General features: G+C 34.7%; 1 protein-coding gene across 1 annotated transcript in view; it reads left to right on the forward strand.

Moving 5' to 3' along the window:
- Positions 1-25,476, forward strand: part of LOC138714873 (bestrophin-4-like) — a 150,488-nt gene extending 125,012 nt beyond the window's left edge. The window contains exons 2-9 of the mRNA XM_069847099.1: positions 5,906-6,016; positions 8,823-8,994; positions 13,613-13,984; positions 15,988-16,128; positions 16,603-16,710; positions 18,014-18,229; positions 19,575-19,818; positions 23,612-25,476. Coding sequence (XP_069703200.1) covers positions 5,906-6,016; positions 8,823-8,994; positions 13,613-13,984; positions 15,988-16,128; positions 16,603-16,710; positions 18,014-18,229; positions 19,575-19,818; positions 23,612-24,330 — 2,083 coding nt within the window. The 3' untranslated portion in view covers positions 24,331-25,476. The remainder of the gene's footprint in view (positions 1-5,905; positions 6,017-8,822; positions 8,995-13,612; positions 13,985-15,987; positions 16,129-16,602; positions 16,711-18,013; positions 18,230-19,574; positions 19,819-23,611) is intronic.
- Positions 25,477-26,617: the final 1,141 nt, after the last annotated feature.

Below are 26,617 nucleotides of genomic sequence, written 5' to 3' on the forward strand. Positions count from 1 at the left end.
TTTATACGACAATAAGCGATATGCTAAACATCATTTTTAACTATACGTAGGCTACAGATACTGCACACATAGTCTTAAGTCTATGAAAATGGTAAGGTAAATTCTGTTTAGCATATTTTATGAGTTTATGTTAGGCCCGGGATTCAGCTGATGTGTTTTCCGGGACTGAGTTTGTCTTCATGGGACATGGGACTGAGATGAGATGCACCGGGGTCAGATGGGTAATACCCATTTTGTGACGAAGATGTATGTTTGATGCAAAGAAATGGTTGCTTATTCACGAGGTAATGATACGGTTATGATAAATGAAAGTTGATGAATTAACTGCTTTTTCAGCGTTTATTTTTTCTGAAATTTGAATCCGATTCTCTGTAAACAAATTCGGTTGTTAGGCGAAATACTAGCCTAAGCTTAATTATCTACATATTTGTGGAACCTCAAGTTGAAGTCCAATGTGATGCTGATAGGTACAACATGAGAAAATATTTGTAAAAATATATTTAGGAAAAAAATATAGAATATTAAAACATATTTACTCCGCCCTTTTTAAGAACTTGTATTGAACTCTTGACATTTTAACATAAACCGAAGATAATTTTCGTGTACCAATGGAAAAAAAGATGACCGGAATTCGATCCTAGGCAGGTGCGGTAAGGTTTGCTGTGGATTAAGATGTTATAGGACGGACATTCTCGAAGTATTTCCGTTTTTTTCTGGTTCTCATTCCGCCACTGTCCCTCACTTGCTGTGATTAATTTCTGTAAATGAAAAGAGAGCACACACATACGACAGCTTGAGTAACTTATTGTGAGTACTGATTTCGTGACGCATGAAGTACATGAAAGAAGCCGGTAATCAGGTGCAGACTGATGTTCCACTCGCCACAGGGATGTGGCGTCTGCGTAACATTTGGTTGCTAGTTGTATGGCGCCGCTCTCGCGGCGCTGGCGCTGGGGCTGACGGCAGTGGCAGGGTGCCTTTGCTCTGTAGGGTCTGCATAAGTGCTATTTTTCGCAATCACAATAGCAGAATATAGGAGGTCATTAATATGAAGACGTAACAATTGAGATGTGTGGGACAAAAACGTTTCACAATCAATATGAAGTTCATTCACAGAAAATGAAGAAATAAGTTTTATTTTTAATGTTATACAAAAGTAACTCAAGTTACAATATGCAAATTAGCTTGTGTAAATTTTCCGTCTGAACACGTCTTTACTTAGGCCTATTATGTCATTGAGGGTCCCGCGCCGTGGCGTCGTGCTCTAAGGCATCCTGCATAGGACTCGCGTTACGGAATGCGCGCTGGTTCGAGTCCTCATGGGGGAAGAAATTTTCTCATGTATGGGACCGGTGCCCACCCAGCATCTTGATGCACTTGGGAGCTACGATAGGTAGCGAAATCCGGTTGCGAAAGCCAGCTATAACGGCTGGGGGAACCATCGTGTTAACCACACGATTCCTCCATTCTGGTTGGATGATTGTCCACCTCTGTTTCGGCATGTGGGCTTGAGGTCAGCAGCCGGTTGGTCGGTCTGGGCCCTTCATGGGCTGTAGCGCCACGGATTATTATTATTATTATTATTATTATTATTATTATTATTATTATTATTATTATTATTATTATTATTATTATGTCATTGAATTGACTCGGATGTTTATGTAAGTTATGTATTGCTTTTTATTTGCACATACTTTATAAGGATTGTACATGTAAGTAGTATTTCGAAATAAATTGATAATATTTATATCACAACTATAAATATTTTCTTGTTAAACGTCAAAGTTTCCCAGTATTTTCCTTCCAACCCCGGAAAAAATGCAACCAGGAATTCAACCCGGGTCCGCTAGCCAGACATATTGACTACTGTTCCATAGTGGTGGAGACATCCAGTTCTCTAGGAAAAAAGATAAATTTGCAGTTTCATACCGGGAATCGAAGCGAAATCCTCTGAATCTGTCGCCGGGTACTCTTTCTCTTGTATCATGGTGAAGGAAAATATCCCGTATAGTTCTGCAATATGCAATACTTCTAAAATAAAATCTTTCCCAAAGCCCGACAGCTATTCTTGTACTATGGCTATCTCTGTGCGTGTTAAGACATTTCGTGATGTAGACAAAGGAACAGAAGAGCAATCGATACTGTAATGTTTTGGTAGAGGTACTGAGGTTGTGATGTCGGGCAGTCGCTTCTTTGTTTGGGTCAAGGGTCAAAAACCTTTCTGATTCGCCTGGTCGATTCTCCTAGCAATAGAGTGCAAATTTCACCTCCTAATGGAAGAGAGAAGAACTCAATTTTATAGCTTTATTGCAGCAATAAGAACTGTCGTTATTTATTAACATCTATAATTTAAATAGTGTGTGTAAAGTTGCACCGCATATTACTTGTTATACCTGACTTAGGCGAGTTCAGACCTGATTACAAATCGATAATAATAGGCTTTCAGTGAGCCAGAGAAGATGTGGTATAAATCCACAGCGATTACACGAAATAATGTACATGGAAATAATTGTGATAATGTAAACATTGATTTTGAGACTGTTATAGAAATGTGTTGGTTGCATCCCTGATATGTAAAACTAGTTTTAGCTTGTTATTTGTCTATAAATACATAGGTGTCCTATATTCTAAGCTATTGCAGGCCTATATAATTTATTCTGTTTCCATGCTTCAAATAATAATAATAATAATAATAATAATAATAATAATAATAATAATAATAATAATATTTATTGGGCTTTTTTACATAACGTTTAAATTACGTAATTTTTAATTAGTTCACTCCCACAAAAGCAAAGCTTTTGCTCGGGAGTGTTCTTGGAACGTAAAAGTAAAATTATATACATTAAGCACAACATTACAAAATGAAATAAGGCTAATTAATATAAAAATTGAGGTAATATTCTTAAGAGTCCATTTTTCTGTTAGATAAAAGTTTGCAAAAATAAAATTTGTACACTGTAACTGAATATATTATAAATATTTGCCACCTCTTGCAAGATCTTCCTACAAATCGTGTACCAAAAGCTCATATTTAACTATTTGTTTCACTAATCGCTCATCGTCCATTCTTTTTGTGGTGTATATATCTGTTTCCCTGTATTATATTGTATTTTGTACACTAGTAAAAAGTATGTGTTTAGTTTATCCATTGTATTTTCATTTCGTAACTGATCTCGTAGAACGAAACTGTTTACGTTTCCTTGGAATGTCATATCTGCATTTTTATTACAATTTTTTATTATTATTAATAATAGGTTAATTCAGCTGTAAATTGTAGGCCTACCTATTATACAACTGTGAAAATAAACTGAACTAATATATAGCCCTACAGTTTCAGGGGGGGGGGGAAATTGGTCCGCCTAATTTTACGAAGTTTTATATAGGCCTACAGCACCTGGCCACATTATTATAATCGCTCATATTTTTAGTTTACTTTACTTATTGCTGCCTCATTTCAACTCTGTAATAGGTTTTTATGCAATTTATATTATAAATTCACATGACATTTTATTTTTAAACAATATTAAGTAAAATTACAAATTATAACAATGTTAATGCAAGAAATATCTATAAATAACTACTCTTCGCATTTTTACAGAAATCATATTACTACAGCACAATGGCATAATTCATTTCAATTTTGTAATATAATTATTCGCAGATACGTTCTGTTCTGCTATTATTAAATATAAATTTCAGGTTTAGGGGCTGCATTGCATGGTGTAGGAAGAAGAATATTACTATAATACTAGAAGATACGAGGGCCAATCAATAAGTTTCCGGACTGCCCTGAATGTAGGCAACACACAGAACATAGGGAATGGAGAAGTTATCTAGAACCAGGGAAACGCCTGAAATCTATACTAAATGCATCACTTGAAAGGCAGAGAAGAAGACTAGCCATAAGATGTAGGCTACTTGGGTATATAGAGAGATGATGATTCTTGACTTATACTCGTACGACTGAACGTCGCCTCGCCGTCCCCATTCTCCATAGAATCCTGTCCTGTGCCACCTCTATTTCCACTCCTCTCTCTCTTATTACCGTCAACATCTCATTACCTCACGGGCCAAAATTCTTAGACCCGGTCCGTTCCGGCCCGATTTGAACCAGGCCCGACCCGAAACTAGCTTATAATTATCACTCAAAACTCGAAGACTAGCAGATAAAGCAGAGGCCAGAGGCCACCGGAGTCAGGAACAGCTGCGAGAGATAACACTCCAATAGGAGCATGTGAAAGAGTAACCGCCCAGTCTCCAAGGTAAAACAAATAATTAATGACCTGTCTATGACAGAGTAGAGACCAGACAAATATCGTTACGAAATACGGAGTCGAACTAAACAATAGCTTACGATACCGGTAGTCTACGGTTCTGGATGGGTGCTTGGTGGAGATCTAATCGTGCATGCATTAAAATCTTCGTATTATTGATTTAATCAGTACATAATTCGCGAAAAAAATTATTTGCGTTTTTTTAAGACCTGAACCCGGCCCGAACCCAACAAACATAGCTAAGTGAATTTCAACCCGAATCCAGCCCGTGGGCCGAGTTCTACCGTCAACATCTCCTCTGACCACTTCTTCCTGGTCTTCCCTTCCGTCTTCGCCCTGATAGTATCCCATCATAGATAATTTTTGGCCATTGATCTTCTGGCATCTTCAAGATGTGTTCAAGCCATTTCAAACCTCTTGCCTCGACTCTATCCATAATACTCTCTTTCACATCCATCCGTCTCCTACTGTATACAGGGTAAATCAGGAGAAAAGGTAGGCCCACATGGTTTGAGGGGTGATAATATTGGTGATTCTGAACAAAAAGATTTATATGAATATATGTCCTGTAAGACTTCACTTTAGAAAAAAATGTTTCAAATAAAAGTTGCCCGATTATTGAGAAGAACCCAAATATTAAAAAAAAATCCCATCGTTCTATTATAAACATCAAAGCCCCATGAGTGGGGCCCAACGGAATTCCGTCCATTACGTAATCTGAACGGTCCCCTCTTCTAACCAGAATTGGAAAAATCAGCATTTGGTATATTGATCCACTTAAGAGAAACTAACTTGTAACACTTTATGTGTATAAAGAGGATGTGATTTTAATGCTGTATAAATAAAAATTGAGTTTTTTGCTTTGTAGAAATTCTCCATATTCATGTATTTAAGTACAGGAAACAGTCCGAAAAAATTCTCTCTTTCGAGATGTAATATTTCACAATATTTCTGGGATTTAAAAGGAATCACACGCTCGGATAATTATATTTTTTGAAAAGAAAACTCCAGTTCTTAATGCATATTCTAGAAATTTAAATATTTGTTTTTTCCTGCACTACATATGATGTAGAAAAATTCTTTCCTCCAAATATGGTATACTAGCGAATATGAAGGGATGTCAGTTCTTAATAAGTAGGCTACTGGTCATACTCACAGACCAACAACACTAGTTAAAGCACCGGCAATTAATATTAGTTTTTGTCTTATTATCTAAGAACCTGCTATAAGTTGGGTTAAAAATGTTGAATATTATGTTTCATAACTTCGTTATATAATTATATTTTTCTATTTTTTTGTTTCACTTTAATTCTTATTTTTATTATCATTGTTTTTTGTATTAGGTCTACTTATTTCAAAAGTTTTATTCTTGCTTATTTCTTTGCTTTCAGATTACTTTATATATAGGTTTTCGCGAGATTTTAATTATTTTATCTTAATTATTATTAATTATTTTCGTAATAGAGAGGGAGAGAGTGAACTGTGTACTGTATGTAAGAATACACTCTAAATTTTCCCCTCTATTTCCATATGTGATAACTGATAACTGATGACTGATAATAACGTAAGAAACACTGCATACAAACATTCAGAAGGCTAATCATGAGAAAATATTTCATTTCTTGCAGATGGCGAGGAAGTATCTACAAGCTGGTGTGGCCCGACCTCGTCATATTTCTACTTCTGTACTACTCACTCAACTTCACTTACAGATTTGCCTTGGATGACCGCCAAAGAAAGTAAGTTGTATCACTTATAATTGACATTTTATGATCCTTACAGTATATTGTGCCACATATCTTTTCATACGTCTTACAAAAATAAAACAAAGTAAAATATAATTTCATCACTGTTGTAAAAATTGTTCGACCCAATTAAGCTCACGCAAATCTTATTACTACACTATAATACAGTTTACATTAACTTCGTAATTTAGTTCAGACAGGTGTGTTTTTATTAAGTTAATGTACAATTCTATCAGAAATGGCACACGCTTTCTCGTCATATTTTATACAACTCTTATTGTCTAGCAGTTTTAAATTGAAATCCTGATTAGGCCTACATATATAACAGATTGACCATCCCCATGTTTTTTTCTTCGTTACTTAACAACGCTGTATCATCTACTAGGTTATTTAGCGTCGATGGGATTGGTGATAGCGAGATGGTATTTGGCGAGATAAGGCCGAGGACTCACCACAGATTACCTGACATTCGCCTTACGGTTGGAGAAATCCTCGGAAAAATCATAACCAGGTAATCAGCCCAAGCGGGAATCGAACCCGCGCTCGAGCACAACTTCGGATCGGAAGGCAAGCGCCTTAGCCGACCGAGCTACGCCGGTGGCTATCTCCATGTTAAAAACGGTAACATGTAGAAGACAACAACAACCAGGATCGTCACTGTCGATTAGTAACGATCGTTAGATGGAAGTAGGCCTACAGTTGTTCCATGCAATTCAAATGGGAATTATAACGTGACTTCTTCTACTGTCGTTAGATGGCAGTATAGTGAAATTGATAAAACTTGTTGCCTTCAAAGCCCATAAGAGTGATCAATCTGTTATATGTGATCTGGGATTGAAGTTATGTTTCTGAAGTTGTGTAGGCCCTATATGTATACACAGCGAATCACCAGCGGCTTTTTTTTTTTTCACGAAGTTATGCAATCGCCCACATTCATAGTCGATTTCTCAAACACAGCACCCCATAATCAGATTTAAAGGTAGTGGTGTGCCAGACACACTAGCTGCAGCTAACAGTGGTGAGGTTGAGGGTTAGAATTTTGAATCTCCTATAAATCTCAGTACTAGTTGGAGTAAGATTGTGCTCAAAGAACGTTTCAGCAATGAAGAACACCTGAACATTATCTTGATTTATGGGGAGACACGACTGAATGCAAATGAGGCACGGCAAAGGTATCGCAATAAATTTCCCAAAGGATTACCACATCATCGCACAGTTCAGACGCCTTCTGGTCACCGAATATCCACAATTCGATCATCTAATGTTCAATGACGAAACGATACAACGGCTTATGGATTTCGTCCTTGAGAACCCCAATGAATTACATTAACTATTGCTAGACGTTTCGAAGTTGTACGACTATTACTGTAGGGAAGCACAGATTCCAGACCTATCATATTCATTCATTCATTCATTTATTTTATTCCATAGATCTTACATGAGCAATGAAGCTTTAAGATGTGGAACATGTCAACATTTTACAATATTACAATTACAATTTTTACAAAGTTTTATAGTTTTACAATTTAGTAATTTTCTAAAATTTTTACAATGTTGTACATTTTTTTTTTTTTTGGCGAGATGTAGCTCCGTTAGGAACTGAGAAGATGTGAGCGACGTGCACAATTTTGTCGATAGATACTAGAGGCACTGTCGAACATCGTGCTTTTCTTGTATAGGGTTGTTCAGCGATGAGGTGTAATTCTGTAACAACGGTTTCGTGAATCTATATAATCTGCGCTCTCCGAGCGTGTATAATTCACAAGGATGCAAGAAGCAGCATCCCAAAGTCAATGGGGAGTCAGTGTCTGAGCTGGCATCTTGGGCGATATAGTAATCATCTCATCTCCATGCCATCTTTTCTGGACAATATATTTCGAAGAATGGTCCCATCCACTGGCCTGTTAGGTCACCTGACTTCACAATTCTGGAATTTTTCCCCCGTAGAATACTTTAAAACGCAGAAGTTATGAATAGAGACCGGGAATGTGGAACGTTTAAACTAACAAATCAGAGACTTACAATTATATTAAGATCGACGTTTCACGACATGCCAAACGCAATACGCTGAAGAGGTGTCGTAACGGATTTTTCTCAAATTAATAGGTATAACAAAAACTATTTGGAGAATTTTTACACGAACGACATTTGCGATCCATTATTACACTACTGAAAAATAATAATAGGGTAGCGCACACGAATCTTTCACAACCAATACTAACTGCTGAAATGTTAATTTATCTGAAAATATAACAATTATATTTCATTTTCCACTATCGATGATCCGCCGGATATAATGCTAAACTCCCTTCCCCCGTGCAATCGCAACAATAAACCACCTTGGAGTGTGGCGCTCATTCAGTTCACAAAAGTGAAACTATGTTTTAAAAAGTGTCTTCAAATAAAGAAAATGCTACATAACTTTGAATGAAAGAACCATATTAAAAATGGAACTTAGGGCTGTTTTAAACGTTTTTATACTATTCACTGACAAAATATGTTAAAAAAAATTATATGTTGGAACATTTCCAGTGTCATATCCGTGATCAGCACATACAAATTAAAAAAATAGCTATTTTATACTGTCTATGTTATAAAAGTCTGTTGACTATAGTGTATTTGGGAGAGTGTAATGTGATGCATTCTGTAATAATTTCATTTATTGATCCTGTGAGCCATGATTACAGTCATACAATCTAACGTCCATCTAGTTTTATGTGTTGGAATACTTCAAACAAATTAATTATATTTGAAAGTTGTAAGTTATCCATAATTTTTATCGCTGTCTCATTTGTTGCAGGCTGTTTGAGGCTCTGGTGCAATATTGTGAAAGTTACAGTGATCTGATACCTTTATCCTTCGTCCTTGGTTTTTATGTCTCTATTGTAATGCAAAGATGGTGGAATCAGTATGTCAGCATTCCATGGCCTGACACCATAGCTGTATTTGTCAGTTCCAACATTCATGGGCAGGTACTTAAAATTTTCAGTTTTTAATATTACTATTTATGTACACTGTATCCACATCTGAAACGCATTGCTGTGAACAACTTTACATCGTCTTAAAAAGGGTGGTGAAGAAGGTAGTGATCACTTCGAAATCTCTTTTTTCTCTATGGTTAGAAAAAAAAATAAAAAATTACGAGATCTGGCTTACATGGCGGATGTTCTAAATGTGTTACGTCTTCAATGAGCACTCTCACTGCTGCTGTGTTATCTTGAAGCAGAAACCTCTCTTCAGGGGGAGAAAAATGGCCTTTCTTTCTCATTCTCAAAATCTCTTCTCGAATGATGGCGTAACATTTCCAATTGCCATTTCGTCCATCGGGTATCCAGTGCTACAGAACACATTAAAATCTGAATTGTACTTACAATAACTTAAGAGGAATAATTTAAACGGCGTACAACTCAAAGCTATCTGCGTATAAATAAGGTTTGAATATAAGATAATTTTCGATAAAACAATTATTGTTCTGTTGTACTTTGTCCACTGCTAATGAAATGGTTGAAAATTTGTACAGCTGTCAAAAAAAAAGTGGCCGCACTCGTGAACAGCGAATATTTTCAAAGTCCACTTCGGGTCGCGGCGATGTTACACGATGCATGTGCTTGTACAAGCAGTTCCGGAACTATGAAAGTGTTCCATATCTGCTCCTCGCAGACCAGCTGTAGAGTGCTTGTTTAATGATTCAAAGGTTCTGGGTTCGCGCCTTTTTCAAGTTTTCATTTTATTTTTTAATCGTTCTTTAGCGATGTAAATGATATTCAAATTATCATTTATATCCAGTTATCGTTCTTGATGGATATCACGTTATTTATATTTTGTTATCGTTCTTTAGAGATATGAATAAAATTCAAGTCATCATTTGTATTCTGTTATCGTTTTATAACGATATGAATAATAATTATTACTATTGTAGCTACAGTATCTCCAATGGGGGTTAGTCCTATTTTACATATGTATGTTAGGGCTATCGTTTTATACACAAAAAAGATAAGCATAAAGAGAAATGGAAAAGAAAATTAAATTAGCTTACGCGATGTAAACAAAACATAAACAATCCGTAAATTAGGCATTGCGATTGCAAAACAAATATCAGTTACCAATTTGAAACATACAAAAACATTAACAACACACATACGTAACACTTCTATAACACAAATATGCAGCTTTCCGTACCATACATCATAAATTAATACACAATAGTCACACAAACACAATCAAACTATAATTACGACATTGTGACGACATCAAGCATCCCATAACTGACTCACATACATAACAAATCAAGCATCCGTTGCAACACATACACTTCAACATAGTAACCCCACTTTTAAAAGTTACAAATTTGGCTCCAAGAAGAATAAATAGGACACTGTTACCAATTACTATTCTTCTACAATTTCTTAAATACATCTGTAATAAATCTGTAAAATTCCGATATGAATAATATTCACATTTTTTATATTGTTATCGTTCTTTAGCGATATAAATAATATTCAAGTTATCATTTATATTCTGTTTTCCTTCATTAGCATTATAAAATAATATTCAAGTTATTTATATTGTTATTGTTCTTTCGCAATATAAATAATCTGTATTTTATGTAAGTAATTATTATAACACAAATAAACATCTTTCTTTGTAAAATAGGTTATTTTATTTAGATAATTAAATACGTATTATATAATATCTTATATTAATTAAACAAACCGATATTTATCATTTATATTCTGTTATCGTTCTTTAGTGATACTGTATAAATAATATTCAAGTTATTTATATTGTAATCGTTCTTTAGCGATATAAATAACATAAATTTAATATTAGGTTTGGAAAAATCCAGTTGCATAATACTGCTATTAGTTTTTCTTTTTGTATTATTACATTATACTATCTTGAACCACAATAAAATGAAAAGGAGTAACGAGGAAATGAACCTGAGACGTTGACATCTAAATTCCGACGTTCGTCCGCTGAGCTACGAGGGCAAAAGTGTGGAAACATTTTCGGAAAAATTGGCCCAATCACACTCTAAGATTTTCTGATGATTCGTAGAAGCTAGTCCAGGATGCGGGGGGCAAAGGCTAATTGAGATTTCCCGATCTCTGATAGGGTCAAACATCCTGATAGAATTAATATTTAACCCTTGCCGTGAATTTCGGTGAAGTCCGGAGGGCCCAATTAGTCAAATCCACTCTCCTCATCTCCACGCTTGGGCCCCCTGGAATTTAATAAGATGCGAAAGAGATAGTGGTGTGCGGAAAGCAACGGGATGTTACCGCATTTAGGCCTACCGGTATCCTTCCCAAGAAAAACTGCAAACATGAACAAAGGAAGCTTTTAATAGAAGAAGAAGGATCTTCTGCGGACCTCTGGAAAAGGAACTAAGGAAGAGACTAGTGAAGTGCTTTGTGTGGAGTGTGGCATTGTATGGGGAAGGAACATGGACATTACGACGAAATGAAGAGAAACGAATTGAAGCATTTGAAATGTGCATGTGGAGAAGAACGGTGCGTGTGAAGTGGACAGATAGAATAAGAAATAAAATTGTGTTTGAAAAAGTGAGTGACGAAAGAATGATGCTGAAACTGATTAGAAAGATAAAAAGTAACTGGTTGGGTCTCTGGTTGAAAAGAATAATAGACGACATTAGGATATGTGGATCATATGCGGAGACTAAGAGGAAGGCAGAAAATAGGAAAGATTGGAGATTGCTGGGTTTGCAATGAAAGACCTGCCCATGGACAGAACACTTATGTATGTATGTTCAGAATGCCTGGAATATCGTGTCTAAAAACAGTCGCTATTTGCAAAGACTAGTCAATTCCATGCCCACTCGACTGCAAGATGATCGAGATAAGAGGAAGATAGACTAAATATTGAATTGTGGCTTTTTGTTTTGTTTTTTTGAACGCTTAATTGTTTGAATGTTTTAAGGCCGACGCCAGTAAATTTGTTTTGTTTATGCCACGAAAGATATTTTTATTGAGAATAAAATCTTTTTTCTGTCCATTTGCAGCCGCAATATCATAATGATAAAGTCATGGCATAATATATTAATGAACCTGATGTTAATTACTCAAATAATCGTAAAAGAGAAAGGAGCCATTATGTATAGTTTGTCTCTCTCAAAAACAGAACAAAAAAGAACATAAAAAGCACGTGGTTGTAGTCGAACGCAGGACTTCATGAATAAGAGGCCTGAACGCTACCATTATGCTATCGATAACACACAGAATACTTCAATTATAACTGTAGATATCAGGCAACGTGGTGCAACAACATGTAACATCGCCTGTCTCCGAATTGTAGCGAAGATACCCGAAGGGAACTTTGTTTCAGGAGAGCGGCTACTTTTTCTTTTGACAGCTGTACATAATTTCATATGCAGAAAAGTGAAAATACGTGATAGATATGTGTGCAGAAACATGAATTTAATCTTTTTTTTTAAGGAATTAGAAGAATCGGTTGGAATTTGTAATTTTTATTTCAAGTTTTCATGTTTATCTTCTCATAATTTCTCATGTTTTTAACTGCCGAAAATAAAAGTAGGATATAAAATATTTATTTTAAAATTAAATTACGAACGGGATAGTTATGCATCCCGTACTACATTTGCTGAGGCAATGGGACATAACATAAACAATTGACAATCCAGTAAAAAAAAGGAAAGTCTGGTCATCCTAAACTTTAAAAAAAAAAAAAAAACATATTTACTTAAATTAAATATATTATTATCGCAGTTTACATCTAACTCACAGAACAATAATTGTTCCTGATGAGAAAATGTTCGAAAAATGAAGAAGTTAAATTATTTTAGTTGAAATATGGTGCAGGGTAAAAACGGCGTAAGTCAGTAACTGGTGGTTTTGAGTTATGACCTCCATGTGAATACAAAAAATGTATTTCTTCGGATGGTATAAAGGGTATATGTCTATCCTCTTCCATAATGATGTAGAACGTCAGATTTTCAGATCGTCATAATATTATTGGTTCTCATTTCAACTTTGGTTTTGCTCTATTCAAAACTTGAAATTTACTACTTATGCCCTTTTTACCACGCACCATATATATATATATACTACTAGTAGGCCTATATAAAATTGAAGAGTTTTGTAATGAAATAAATCCATTTGCTTGTATGGTACCTACAGTACATAGGACTTTCAAAGGACACAGGACAGAAATTCTATGAAGTTATGGCAGAAGCTATGTTGCCATATGCTTCCGAATTCTGAACTCATAAAAAAAGAAACACTAGAAATTAGATTTTCAGAAACATTTCAAAATATGCTTTTTCTAGGTAATAAATAAAATACATTACAATATTCGTAGAAAAAACTGACCATATTGCTATTAATAAGCAAAATAGTTGAAAGACTGAGGACAATATTGCAAAATGAATGATTAAATATAGACCTGTTTGAAGGAGAAATATTGAGAGACTAAGGAAAAAATGTTACTAAAATAGGAAATCGGAACAGGGTTAAATGTCTAATACTTGTGTGAATGATTGTGACTTTGAAATATATAATTTTATACAAATTAACTTGAAAGGTTATTTTACAAGTGGCACTGATGTTTCAGGATGAACGGGGACGCGTGATGCGTCGAACAATAATGCGTTACGTGTGCCTTTGCTTGACAATGATATTTACCATGAACAGTCCAAGAGTTAAGAAGCGCTTTCCGACTTTGGATCATTTTGTTGAAGCTGGTCTGCTCACAGACAACGAAAAACACATAATGAACGACCTCAACACGAAGTTCCCGCGCCACTCCAAGCACTGGTTGCCCATTGTGTGGGCTGCCAGCATTGTGACGCGGGCCCGCAAAGAAGGCAGAATACGAGATGACTTTGCAGTGAAGACAATCATCGACGAGCTCAACAAGTTTCGTGGACAGTGCGGCCTTCTTCTGAGTTACGACTCTATCAGCGTGCCTCTGGTCTACACGCAGGTAAGCCATTATGGTATGGTTCTCGGATGTGAAACAGCATTTTGCTTTTATTATATATCATTTAAATATCTACACAAATAAAAATGCTATTCATTGTGGTTACAGTTTAAACACTTCAAACAGAACTGAAAAAAAAAAGATACCAATCTCATTAATTATATCAAAGAACTGATAGTTGTAATACAAAGGAACCGAAAGTTAAAATTCTTCATCATCTCAGTTTCCCAAAATTTACAGATGCTGTCTCATAAGTAATGTCGGTTTTGGAGCAAAATTTTAGTTGGAGTGTATTGTGAGAAGAAACTAATCTAATCTTGAAAGTAAGGGCCATTATATTTCATGGTCTTGCGCTATCTTTCAGCGAGGTTTGTTATCCTGTGACGGTACTAGTTTCTGGTTTTTGATGCGAAGAATTTAGTGATATCCATTTCAACAGCTTCCTATTTTTGGAAATTTCTTCTACTCAAGAAGTAAGCCATGGATCAAAACAAATGGTAATGCGAAGGCGCAAGATCAGGGCTATATGGTAGGTATGGTAGAAGTTCGATCCCTCCCAATTCCTTGATTTTTTCCATGGTTATTCGAGCGATATGTGTCTCACATTTGTCTTGTTGCAAGAGAATTCTATTTCGGTTAATCAATGCTGTGTACCGCTCTCTCAAAACCTCATGAATTCGTTCTAGCTGTTGAGAATAAAGATCCGCATCGACTGCATGTCCATTTACAATAAATTTCCAGTGAATCACACTTTCAAATTCCACCAAGCAATAACATTACTTTGGAGCCGAAATGATTTTAATGACGATTTTGGCAGACTGACAGGAATCGAGTTACTGTTTTGAAGTGTCAGGACTGCAGTAGCATATCCATTTTTCAACATATGTGACAATTCTGCTGATAAATCTATCGTCCATGGGATTAGTGATAACCTAACAAAAGATATCCACTTTGTGTTGAGCCTGTTCAGGTGTCGATTCATGAAGTACAGATCTACAACTTCTAACTGTCTTAATGTGACGATGTATTGTATCTTTTGACAAATTCTTAATTAATGAGCTCGTGAAAGCAACTGATTGTTTTCGGTGTCTGAAAACGAAATTTCTTCACTTCCGGTGAGTTTTTCGACTTCCATTCTCTAATTTTCGCTCTGTTTAAAAGTGCAACTTACAGAAATATCTTTAATCGTTTATCACAATTATTGATTCAAAGAATTTTGTGTTTCTTTGAGCAGTTTCAATGTCTTTGACGTATTCAATATAGTCATGTCGTTTATCTTACATAAAGCTGTGTACAGACATACCCTACTGTCCAAATCTTGGACCAGAATTTTAAGGACGGTTTTTTTTATTTACATCTAAATCATCTGCAGCATTCTTAAAGTCATAAACCGTTCAATTTGCACCCACTGTCTTACTTTTTTTTTAATTAATTTCTCGTTTTGAATTAGTATTGGAAGTCTTGGTCTCGAATCATCTACCAGATCTTCTTGGCTTCCTTGCAGCGAGCAAACCAGCGTAAAATTTATTCACAGGTGGGATGAAAAAGCTTATGCATAGAGAGAGAGCACATTAACAGTGACTTGAACTTGTCTCAATTATTGAGAAGGAATAGACTCAAAAGGCATGAAGATGTGGTGACAAATAACTAGTAATAATTTCAGTCGAAATTCGAAGTAGTATGGAATTTTTAAAAAGAACAGAAAATAAGTTGTCCTTAATTGTTTAAATATAATAAGCATCTTCTTGATTCCACACTTTTAACACTTGTATCACTAATGATTTGTTAAATAAAGAATTTTTTAACTTTCCTCTGTTTATATTGAAACTTTTACCTTAATTAACGACTAGTTAGCGGACTCAAGCCAAAGCTAATTATTTTTTAAGGTAAAAGTTTCAATATGAACACAGGGAAGTTAAAAAGTTGTTTATTTAACAAATAATTAATATTTAAATATAATGTAGTGCAAAAAATGTTTACTAATGTAATACTGTTTCATGCAACAGGTCGTGACTTTGGCTGTGTATTCATATTTTATCACATGCGTTATGGGAAGACAATGGGTGTTCCCTGATGGAATTGATGAAAATCTTCAAAAGCACAGAAATCCAATTGACTTGTACTTCCCCATCTTCACAACATTACAGGTAAAAAACTTAATACTTGAACGAATGGAAATATGAATGTAAGGATAAGAAATAAAATACAAATCATAATATGTAAATAAGTATTCTACTTAGATAAACACAAGAAATGCATAATACATTGGATCGAGAATATTTATAATAATAATGTAAACATTCATAGATTTTATTTCAGAAAGCATTCCCTACATAGAACTTTATAATACTGCTGACATATCTCTGAAAACGTATTTCGTAGTTAAATACTGTTACGGTATATGAAATCTAATTCTATTTATCTATGCAAACAATTTTAAATCGATGAATTCATGTCACAGTTTATATATTTAAAAATAATTCGATATACTATTTTACCATTACTGTAATAAAATTATTGCATTATGCCATAGATTAATTATTTGCCAGTAACAACTGAAAAGGTTTTGTAACATTCCATGAGAAATATTTTGTGGTATAATTTTATCTCTTTTATTTTAGTTTTTCTTCTACATGGGATGGCTTAAAGTGGCAGAAAGTCTTATCAACCCATTTGGAGAAGATGATGATGACTTCGAAGTAAATTGGCTTGTTGACAGAAATCTACAGGTAACATTTTTCATTACCGGTATTTTAACTCGTGTGCTAAACTACTCTCATTGGATTTGGTGCCCTTAAAACCAGTTGACAGTATTTTCGTTCATAATGAAAGATTTACAAATTCATTTATCCGTGAGTATAAAGATAAATGATAAATGATTTATTATGAAAACAAGTAACTAAATAACACAAAATGGCGATGTCCTAGAAACAAGATACCATATAATAAATTAGGGGTCTGGGAGTAAAACATAGTAAGTGACGTTTTAGTGTTTTGAAGTTATAGGTAGATAAATATTTATACATGCAACAGTTTGTATAGTTGGGTACCAGGAAAGTAAAATCTGTATACTTCGGCCATCTGTCGAGATGTTGGAAAACAAATTACTTCATTAGACGCAGAATGTAAGATACCATATTATACGCTACATATCTCATTTTTGACCAAAATGTCAATTATCATGTTTTACGCCTAAGTCCCTCAAATGTCTTTCCTATTTTTCTTTTCTTTAAGAAATGATCCAGTAATGCTGCACACCTAGTATTTTCTTAAAATTTCCTGGCTTACAGTACCAGTCATATTTTGTTAAAAATTGTTTAAGCTGTTAATTGTTTGAAACAAATTTAACACAATTTATAAGCTAATTTAAAAACACCAAAGTCTCTCTCCACCCTATATCTCTCTCTTTCTCTGTCAAACGATGATGGCTATATATCTGACCAATCACTTGAACTGAAAACATATTCATTGTTCATTCAAAGTTTACTGCCTAAGAGCATGTCTTTCACTGCAAACCGCATTCTCCAATCTTTTCTATTTTCCACCTTACTCTTAGTCTCCGCATATGATCCATATACTGTATCTTAATGTTGTCTATCATCTGATGATATCTTCTTTTGTCCCAAATGTTTCTCCCGTTCACCATTCCTTCCATTGCATCCTTCAGTAGGCAGTTTCTTCTTCGCCAGTGACCCAACCAATTTCATTTTCTCTTCCTGATCAGTTTCACAATTATTCTTTCTTCACCCACTCTTTCCAAGACAACTAAATTACTTATTCTGTCTGTCCACTTCACATGTTCCATTCTTCTCCATATTCACATTTCAAATGCTTCTAATCGTTTTTCCACACTTCGTCATAATGTCCATGTTTCTGGTTCATTTAGGAGAGAAAAAAAGAATTAATTACTGGTATGTTTGACATTTGAAAATCATGATTGTACTATGGTTCTAAATGATTCTATGATAGATGATGTACAGTAACTGAAATCAAACGTGATGCAATTAATCGAGATTCGGTTTTGTTTGGCAGGTTTCTTATCTCATAGTGGACGAAATGCACCACGAGCATCCAGAGCTAATCAAGGACCAGTATTGGGACGAGGTGTTTCCTTCCCAGCTGCCGTACACTGTTGCAGCAGAGCAATTCCGAGATGAACAGCCTTTGCCTTCAACTGCCAACATCGAGATTCCCAAGTCAGCAGCAGAATATATCGCGCCTTCTTCACTCAAGATTGATGAGATGGGAGTAAGCTAATCAACACTATCAGATTACAAGAATGAGCAGAGATATGTTGCATTTATCTGATATATGATGTTACAAACATATCTCTGTATTTTATATAGCCCTATTGTCCACACCTGTGGAGTAACAGTCAGCGCGTCTGGCCACGAAACCAGATGGCCCGGGTTCGAATCCCGGTTGGGCCAAGTTACCTGGTTGAGGTTTTTTCCGGAGTTTTCCCTCAACCCATTACGAGCAAATGCTGGGTAACTTTCGGTGCTGGACTCCAGATCCATTTCACCGGCATTATCACCTTCATTTCATTCAGATGCTAAATAACCTGAGACCTATTGGTACAACTATATCAAAATTTATGGTTGTTAGTAGGTATCCTGTATTCTGGCCTACGACAGTTTAAGTCATTTGCTGCCTTTCATCCAAATATTTTTTTTATAAAATCCCTGCAATTGCTACAGTTGCACTAGTGCCAATATGCTGTGCACACGTTTCTCCTGTTTTTGCAAGGAACTCATGTTCAGTGATAGTTCTTAATTTTGCAACAGATGATCTGAAATAATAAAAAATTAAATTGAAATCAAATTGAAATTTTTCCCATTTTGAATTCCTAGAATTATCATGAATTTTAATTAATAGCTTTTCTAAAATTTCAAATTTATTAGCATGTCACCAATAAGTATAATAGTTTCTGATTGTTAGATTTTGCTTCCATTTTCTGCTGTATACTTTTCTTATCTTTCCTGAATCGATAAGTGGTCTGTAAAATTTTATCAGTTTAGAAGTACCTACTAAAAACATTTATATATAAAATATACCAAAAGAACGCTGCATGAATAATTAATATCAACAATTATATACATACAATAAAATATATAATTTGAAAATGCTTCACTCACAAAACAAAAACTGTTTTGTTACACAATGATGTGTTCAGTGTTTCGGAGCTACATATTGGCTCCATCATTAAGAAAGGCAGGGAAAGAGGGAATGGGAATATCTATCTGCTGAATCCACTGCTAACAGCCGGAGTGGAGAACAGCTCTTGATAAATCCATGAAGAACTAAAAAATACCGGTACCGATACCTGATTTATATCTAAAATATCCAATAAAAGTAACATTGAAAATCAATCTTTAAAATTAAAACTGATGAAAATGCAAAAACCTAAAAAATGAGGGAACTTCAAGATGATTTAAATTTAATTCCAGATTATTTCTAGGAGAACAGCTGTTGTAAAATATAGACTTGTCAGTGAATATGATTGCCTTGTAAAACTTTTATAAACAGTATATTTCTTTACATTCACAGTAAAGAGGGTTGCAGGACTAAAATGTGTGGTCCTATTTTGCAGCAATATGCCGATGATGTGCAGAGCGGTATACACTTCTCAGCAGGACCTAAGAGGAGCATCAGCCGGGTGAGCACTCGTGAGCGAATGACGTCTGCAGGATCAGCATCCAGCATTAACACCGGCAGCCTGGCCAATTCCCTCCATCGTGTGGGCTCAGTGACGTCAGTACTGCGACGTCTATTCTCCAGAGAGGGCCCCACAGCAAGTAGCACTGCTACACAGACACCAGCTACTGTAGATGGAGGTATGTGTTTTTTTATATTCATTGAAAAATTTGTTACCGTAACATCCACACAATGTATTCGTAGTTCTTAGCTTATAACATTTTGATGAACAATTTTCGCCTTGACTTCAAGACTCTTGATTATCCATAAAAAAAGTAATCGTCTTCTAAAGTTTATCATGATTGCTATTATACTGAAGTTAGCAAGTTGAAAATCAGCCGAAGGTAACAGACTGCTATAGGGACTATGATTAGTTAACATGAAGAGCAATGAAAAACTATTGATGGTTGCAAGTAACAATCAAAAGTTATCATTAAGAACAGATCTTCGAAACTGTTAGAACTAAGTAGAAAGCAATTAAAGACATTGATTCATCAACTGGACAGTGTGTGAAAGATCATCTATACATGATTGGAATAGAAGTGTAACTTATTCCTCTTGTTCTGAATATTCAAAGACAGAGGAAATATTAAACCGTTTATTGTGTGAATGAGAAAACTTACACATCTAAGAGATGGCATTTCGACAGCTATTTCAAGAAATTAAGTGAGCTCTCCAAAGTCCGAATTAATAGCATAGTAATCTTGACTGTTCAGGAATTGAAGTAACGAATGCACAGTAGATCTTGAAGTTTGTTGTGCAATAGAATGCTTAACCCACATCTCTTTTTATATCTTAAAAAAAGCGATAAAATTCTTTAGCATAACATCTCATGCCTAAGATTTAAGGCACTTGACCATCAATATAAATGTTTGTATTTATATTCATAACAAAATAACTATCGTAACAATAAAATGTTGCTATTTAAGTACCGGTAATGCATTACTAGGAATTCTTTCTTTACCTTAAAGATGACAAACAAAGCACCTCTAATATATAAAAATTGGAAAACTTGAGTAAAAGATTTCCAATACTACGTTTATAAATTTTATGCCATCCTAGCATTATAAACAGGTTGTTACTACAGCCAATATCGTTCGTAATTAGCTTATTATAGCACGCGTGCCAATAAAAGCAATGATGTATTCGCTATGATGTAATATCGGAATGCTTGCTATCTCACGCGATATAATAAGAAATGAAATGCAGGACAGAAGATAATGTATAATTTATTTCCAATCCTTAAGAATTTTATATCACTTTTGTAATATCACATAAAACAGTTCCGTGGTTCAGAGAAATTATATTAACAAAATAAAGGAACATTTGTAACATAACCTGCAAAGTCATCCATTTCTCTTTATTCAGTGTCAATGCCAGTTGCAATTAATCGATACGAACATATGAAGACTTGTCAGCTATGGATCCCCAATTTCTTTCATAATTTATTTTATACAATTTATAATGCTAAGATGTCATAAAGTATTGTATCCAACTCGTGGATAATCTTATTATGACACTCATGAAAATTGTCGCATTCACTATCGTTCATGCGACAAACATTCACTCATGCCATAGTCATCAATATTATCCACTTGTTACATAAATAACTATTATAGCCGATGCAAATATATTATGTTATTAATTCTGCGAAAATTTACATAATATAGCTATATGTACAATGCAATCATTTTAATACCTAATCTTATGGTTTTTCAGTCATAGAGATAATGAATGGTCCAAAGAGACCTGGTACCTACATCTCGAAAAAAAAGCTGAATGCAAGTCACTACAAATGTTGTTAACTGGCTTATCTTCGACTGGAATTCGCCAATTATTGTGGCTTCCCGACTTTTCCGATGACGAGACTGGGTGGACTACATTCCAGATTCTGTACCCTCGAAAAATATCTAGGGTATAGCCAGGAATCGATCCTGGGTCCTCTGGTTCATAGTCACGCACACTAACCAGACTACATCAGACCAAGGGGGTGGTTGCTGTGAATCTTAGCCTCTTTCAAATCTCTTCTTCAATCGTCACAAATCTGTATCTTTCTTCTCTAGTTCTGGCGTACATAAATCTCATTTCTTCTTCGATTCATATCAAGCCACCATAATTTAAGTCTTCCTATTCATTGTGCCCGTTCTGATTTATGAAGTGTTACTGTTTTGCATTCTAAAATTGTGTTTTATCTTTTTCTATTTACGAAATGCGGCATTTAAAAATGATATAAATGTTAAAATATATTGTTTGTATCTAAAGAGCATCAAAATAATGTACATCTTTCAAGACAGAATAATCTGCAACATTCCTAAGATACTTTCCCAGAAGTGGTCTACTGTAAAACAAGGAATCTTCATCGATAAAATGACATAGTCGATTTGGAATGATAGTAACATTTACACACTGTAGCAGAATCATGAATGAAGTGTTTCTTTGCATTCCTTGCAATTTTCGTCATTAAGCAACAACAAAAGTTTTTATTTAAAGAGTTTTCATACGTGGAAATTTTTTCGAATTTCCTACAGTGGTTCATTATAAGCCTGCCGTAATTACAGTTTCCCTCTTTACTTTGAAACTGTGATTTTATTTTATTTTCCAAGGAAATCAACATATTTTATGGTCTGATATAGATGATGGAGGAGTATAATTCTGTGATATTTTTCTCCTTTATTTTTTTTAAGGTAATTATGAGGGATATATGTATGAGAAGAATAAGTATTGTATATGTAAATAAGTAGAAAACATTTAAAACTTCTTTCCATTTACATCTCACAATGTCTTCCATGGATAGTTTATAGATAAGGAAAGCCCACCAAGTTCAGGAGTAACATGTAAACTTTTCTCTTTTTATGCTTCTGTAGGAAATAACTGTACGCACTATGATGGAGAATTAGAAGCCATAAGTATAGCACTAACACAACTCCTGTATAATATAAAATCTTTTAACAAAATTGTAATTCTTAGTGATTCTATTTCAGCCATTGAAGCCCTCCAGAACAATGCAACTACAAACTGTAGAAGAGTGTTAGAAATTCACCACTCAATGAAAATTCTGTTACAACTACAAAAATAAATTAACTTCCAATGGACACAGTACCTGCACACTGTAAACTTACTGCAATGAATGTGTTGATCTATTAGCGAAAATGGTACAAAAATCAAACAAATAAACTACACAATGACATCTTCTAATTCAGTCAAAATGAAAATTAAAAGAACCATACAAAATGAAATACACTAGTACTACACAATACAGATAGATATATATGCACAAGAAAAAAACGTGGAAGATCGTATGGACAAGGAAAGATTAATATCAGATTCGCCAAGGGTACAAGCAGTAGCAGCCTACAGACTACACTGTTCATGATTGCCTGTGGTCAGAAAATATTCAGGAAAAAGTAGCATTAAGTATTACGTTTGTCTTATTACTGCTTTGAAAGTGATGGCAATAATGTGACCAAATTAAGAAAATATGGCAGTGAAGGTAAACTGTGTCATCAGCCCCCCCCCCCTCCTCCCCAAAAGATTTTTGCAGACCAATGACATTGTTAAAAATTATAAATTCTACTCATGATAAGTGGCAGTTTGGTGTATCAATATCAGAAGCTAAGTAATTATTATGAATGTAATGCATTCAGTAAGTTGCAAGATGATTTTTTTTTTTTTCAGATTTATTTAAAACACTCCTTTGAACTTCAGTAACATAACATAACAGAGTCAGAAAAAAAGAACAATTTCATCATATCATTTGGCAGTTTGTTTTACGTAATACAATACTTTCTCCTTACACTTCATGGGATACGAAAGTAAGAATGTCCAAATGTACAAATATATACAGATAAGCATAACATGTTTCAGAAAGAGCGACATAAATTGACTGTTATAACGTTATAAGTCATTTAATTTAAATTTATTTGGCTGTTTCAGGAGGCCCCCCTGGGAGAATTCCCATGAGCAACAGCTCAGCCAGTCTGCATTCCAAACTTGTAGGAGGCGGAAGCATGAGGATTGCCGACCAGGTGATAGAAGAGGTTGATGAACAATCCACTGTCCAATCAATTCGACCACCTGATCAGCGGCCGAATGTTAGGACAATATTCCCTACACCGACTGGACCCCCACCACCATCTGCACCAGTAGCTGTACCGAAAAGTTCTCTGAACATAGGACATCTCAACTTTCCACCTCTGTCTTCATCAGCACCTGCATCAGCTGCGATTCCACCACCAACATCTCCAGCCCATTCAAGTGTGACTTACACTGAAATTTTGTCAGTAAAAAGTGCGCCTGGTTTTGGGAACGACAATGCTTCAGGACTAGGCAGTGCCAGTAAAATGGGTTCCCAAGATAACGAGAGTACAGTAACTATAGGTCCTCCAGGAGAAGGTGACAATGTAAGTATAGGAGGATCAAGTACAGACAGTACGTCAGAGGACGAATTTACGAGATTGAAATCCAAAAGAGAAAAAGAGAGAAAAGAACGGTTAATACAGAGGTTAGCAAGGTCCATCAGTGCACAGCAAGCTGCGATGGGAATGGAAGATCAAGACAACGAGCATTTGCTCATGGACCTGACAGGAAGCTCAAGGACTGGGCTTCTCCAAGCCTCCCCTCGCTCTGGTAACTATGGCGACGCAAATGTATGACAGTCGGTTGAGACTATATAGCCCAGGCATGTTATGCTCAGATGCATAGAGAGTCATACACGTGCGAAGTCCACAACTTACATTAATCCTATGTTCAAAATGGATTAAATGTTGTACAAGATGTCGCCTACATGCATCTATTCTCTGGGCATAAAGTTTTCTAGCTATAGTCTCATTGACTTATGTATCACTTAACTGGAATTTCATTACAAAGAGGTTAAAAGTGACGTCCGATATTTGTGATCTACATTAATTTCATAAAAGTGAAGACGTCCAAAATGGCCTTAGTGAATCAATAACATTCACATCAGCCCTATAAATATAGTTTAGTTCTCTTCTCAAGATATGGTTTATTTCCTTGAATCAGTATTATAACCCCATGAGTGACAATAGTGTGATGATTTCACTAGCTGTGGTGTTTTGTGCCTTCTGACCAAAGAAGACTGTTAAACAGTATGAATGCATATTATTAGTAGAACATATTTTCCTTCATTTTCAATCAAAGTCTGGTACAAATGTCCAGATATAATGATTATATTAAGGTCATTATTGGTCACAGTACACTTTTTTTTGCCTTAATACATATAACAGATGATATTTTTACGAATAATTTAAATGACGTGGTGAAGATATGTAACAGTGGACCATTTGCGGGAATCAAGACTGGAGTAGGTTATAAGGGAATTAATGGAATGATAAACTACAATAAATAACACATTCTTACTAATTCTCGTAGAATTGAAATAGTTCTGCTTGTAGATTATTATATGTAAGGTATTACAGAGACTGCAGACAAATAAATGTGGAACAAATTAATAATCTAGACTGCTGGAAACGTTCGATATTTATAAATTTCTGACTTAGAGATCTGGAAATCATTTAATGTTGTAACTCGTTCTGTAATTAAAAGAAGATTTAAAATAACGCTATATATAATCGTTAGAATTTCATATTTAAGTTGAACGTGCTATCTATTACTAGTTAATAACAGAGACTTTGAGAAGAGACGATTCCGTTCTCTTTTCTACTCAGAAACCTTTGGTCTTTAACGACATAGAACAAAATTATGTAATTCTGTATGGTACGGTAAAAAAAAAAAAGAAAAAGAGGTTTTAATCATATTCCAATAAAAGCAAGACAAGTGAAGATGTTATTATTGTTATTATTATTGTTATTATTATTATTATTATTATTATTATTATTATTATTATTATTATTATTATTATTATTATTATTATTATTTAGCTGGTTATTCGTTATCATATTACGATGTATACTGGTATTTCGTGAGTTACACATGTAGTATACAAGAGGTGCTACTTTCACAAGTAGCCTTGGCTAACTTGTAACTTATGATTAGGCAAATCAAAGAGGATTCAGGAAAACTTGTGATATGCCTTCAATGTTAGTGTGTATAAATTCTAATTGTTATGAAGTAGCATTAGTAATTTGCTCTTCAGCGGAAAACAGTCACCATAAATTTAGAATTGGGGATTGTTTAACCATAGCACAATACTCTGAAATCCTACTTACGCATAAAAAGATATTTTACAACAGTTTTTATATTTTACTCATTATTATTTTATGTAGTTAAGATATTAATATGTGTTGTAGTTTTCTATTAATCTCATGATATATTACAAAGAACTGATAAGTTCTGTTAAATAATAAAATATTACTCTGTGATGCATAAATTATATTACAGATACTGGGTGCTGCACAAGTCAGTTTACCGAAAATGTAAGATCTATATAGCAATAATGTTGTGCTTAATTTTGATGTTTTCACTTTTTCTGTCTTAAGAGAACTGTTCAAAGTGAGTATCACTGTTGTGTATACATTTGAAGGGTCTGGAGGAAAAACACGTTTAATCACATTTTGCAAATTTTTCAGGAGAGAGTTTACAGACTTGCAGAATGACTGTTTCTTCCCATGTAAGTCTTTCCTTAATATGCTTATAATATGGAACCATGCGAGCTTTTCCCCTTTGTGATTAGTAAGGGGATCTTGAAGATCTCAGATTTAACTGCCAGATTCAGTTAAAAGATAAAAATTACTAAATTTGGACTAAACGTGTTTTTTCCCTGGACTCTTCATTTGTAATAGCGTTTAACCACTCATTTACAAATTCTGTCACGAAGGGCACCATTGTTATCAAAAAATGTCAAATTGGTGCTCAATCACTTTCCTCTAGGCATTGTAGATCTCTCGGTTTTGTACCAAAAACACTGTACTTCATTATTTACCACACTGAGAAATGATACACCATGAAATATGGTGACCTTAG

Source organism: Periplaneta americana, chromosome 15, assembly GCF_040183065.1.
Source record: "Periplaneta americana isolate PAMFEO1 chromosome 15, P.americana_PAMFEO1_priV1, whole genome shotgun sequence".
NCBI lineage: Eukaryota > Metazoa > Arthropoda > Insecta > Blattodea > Blattidae > Periplaneta > Periplaneta americana.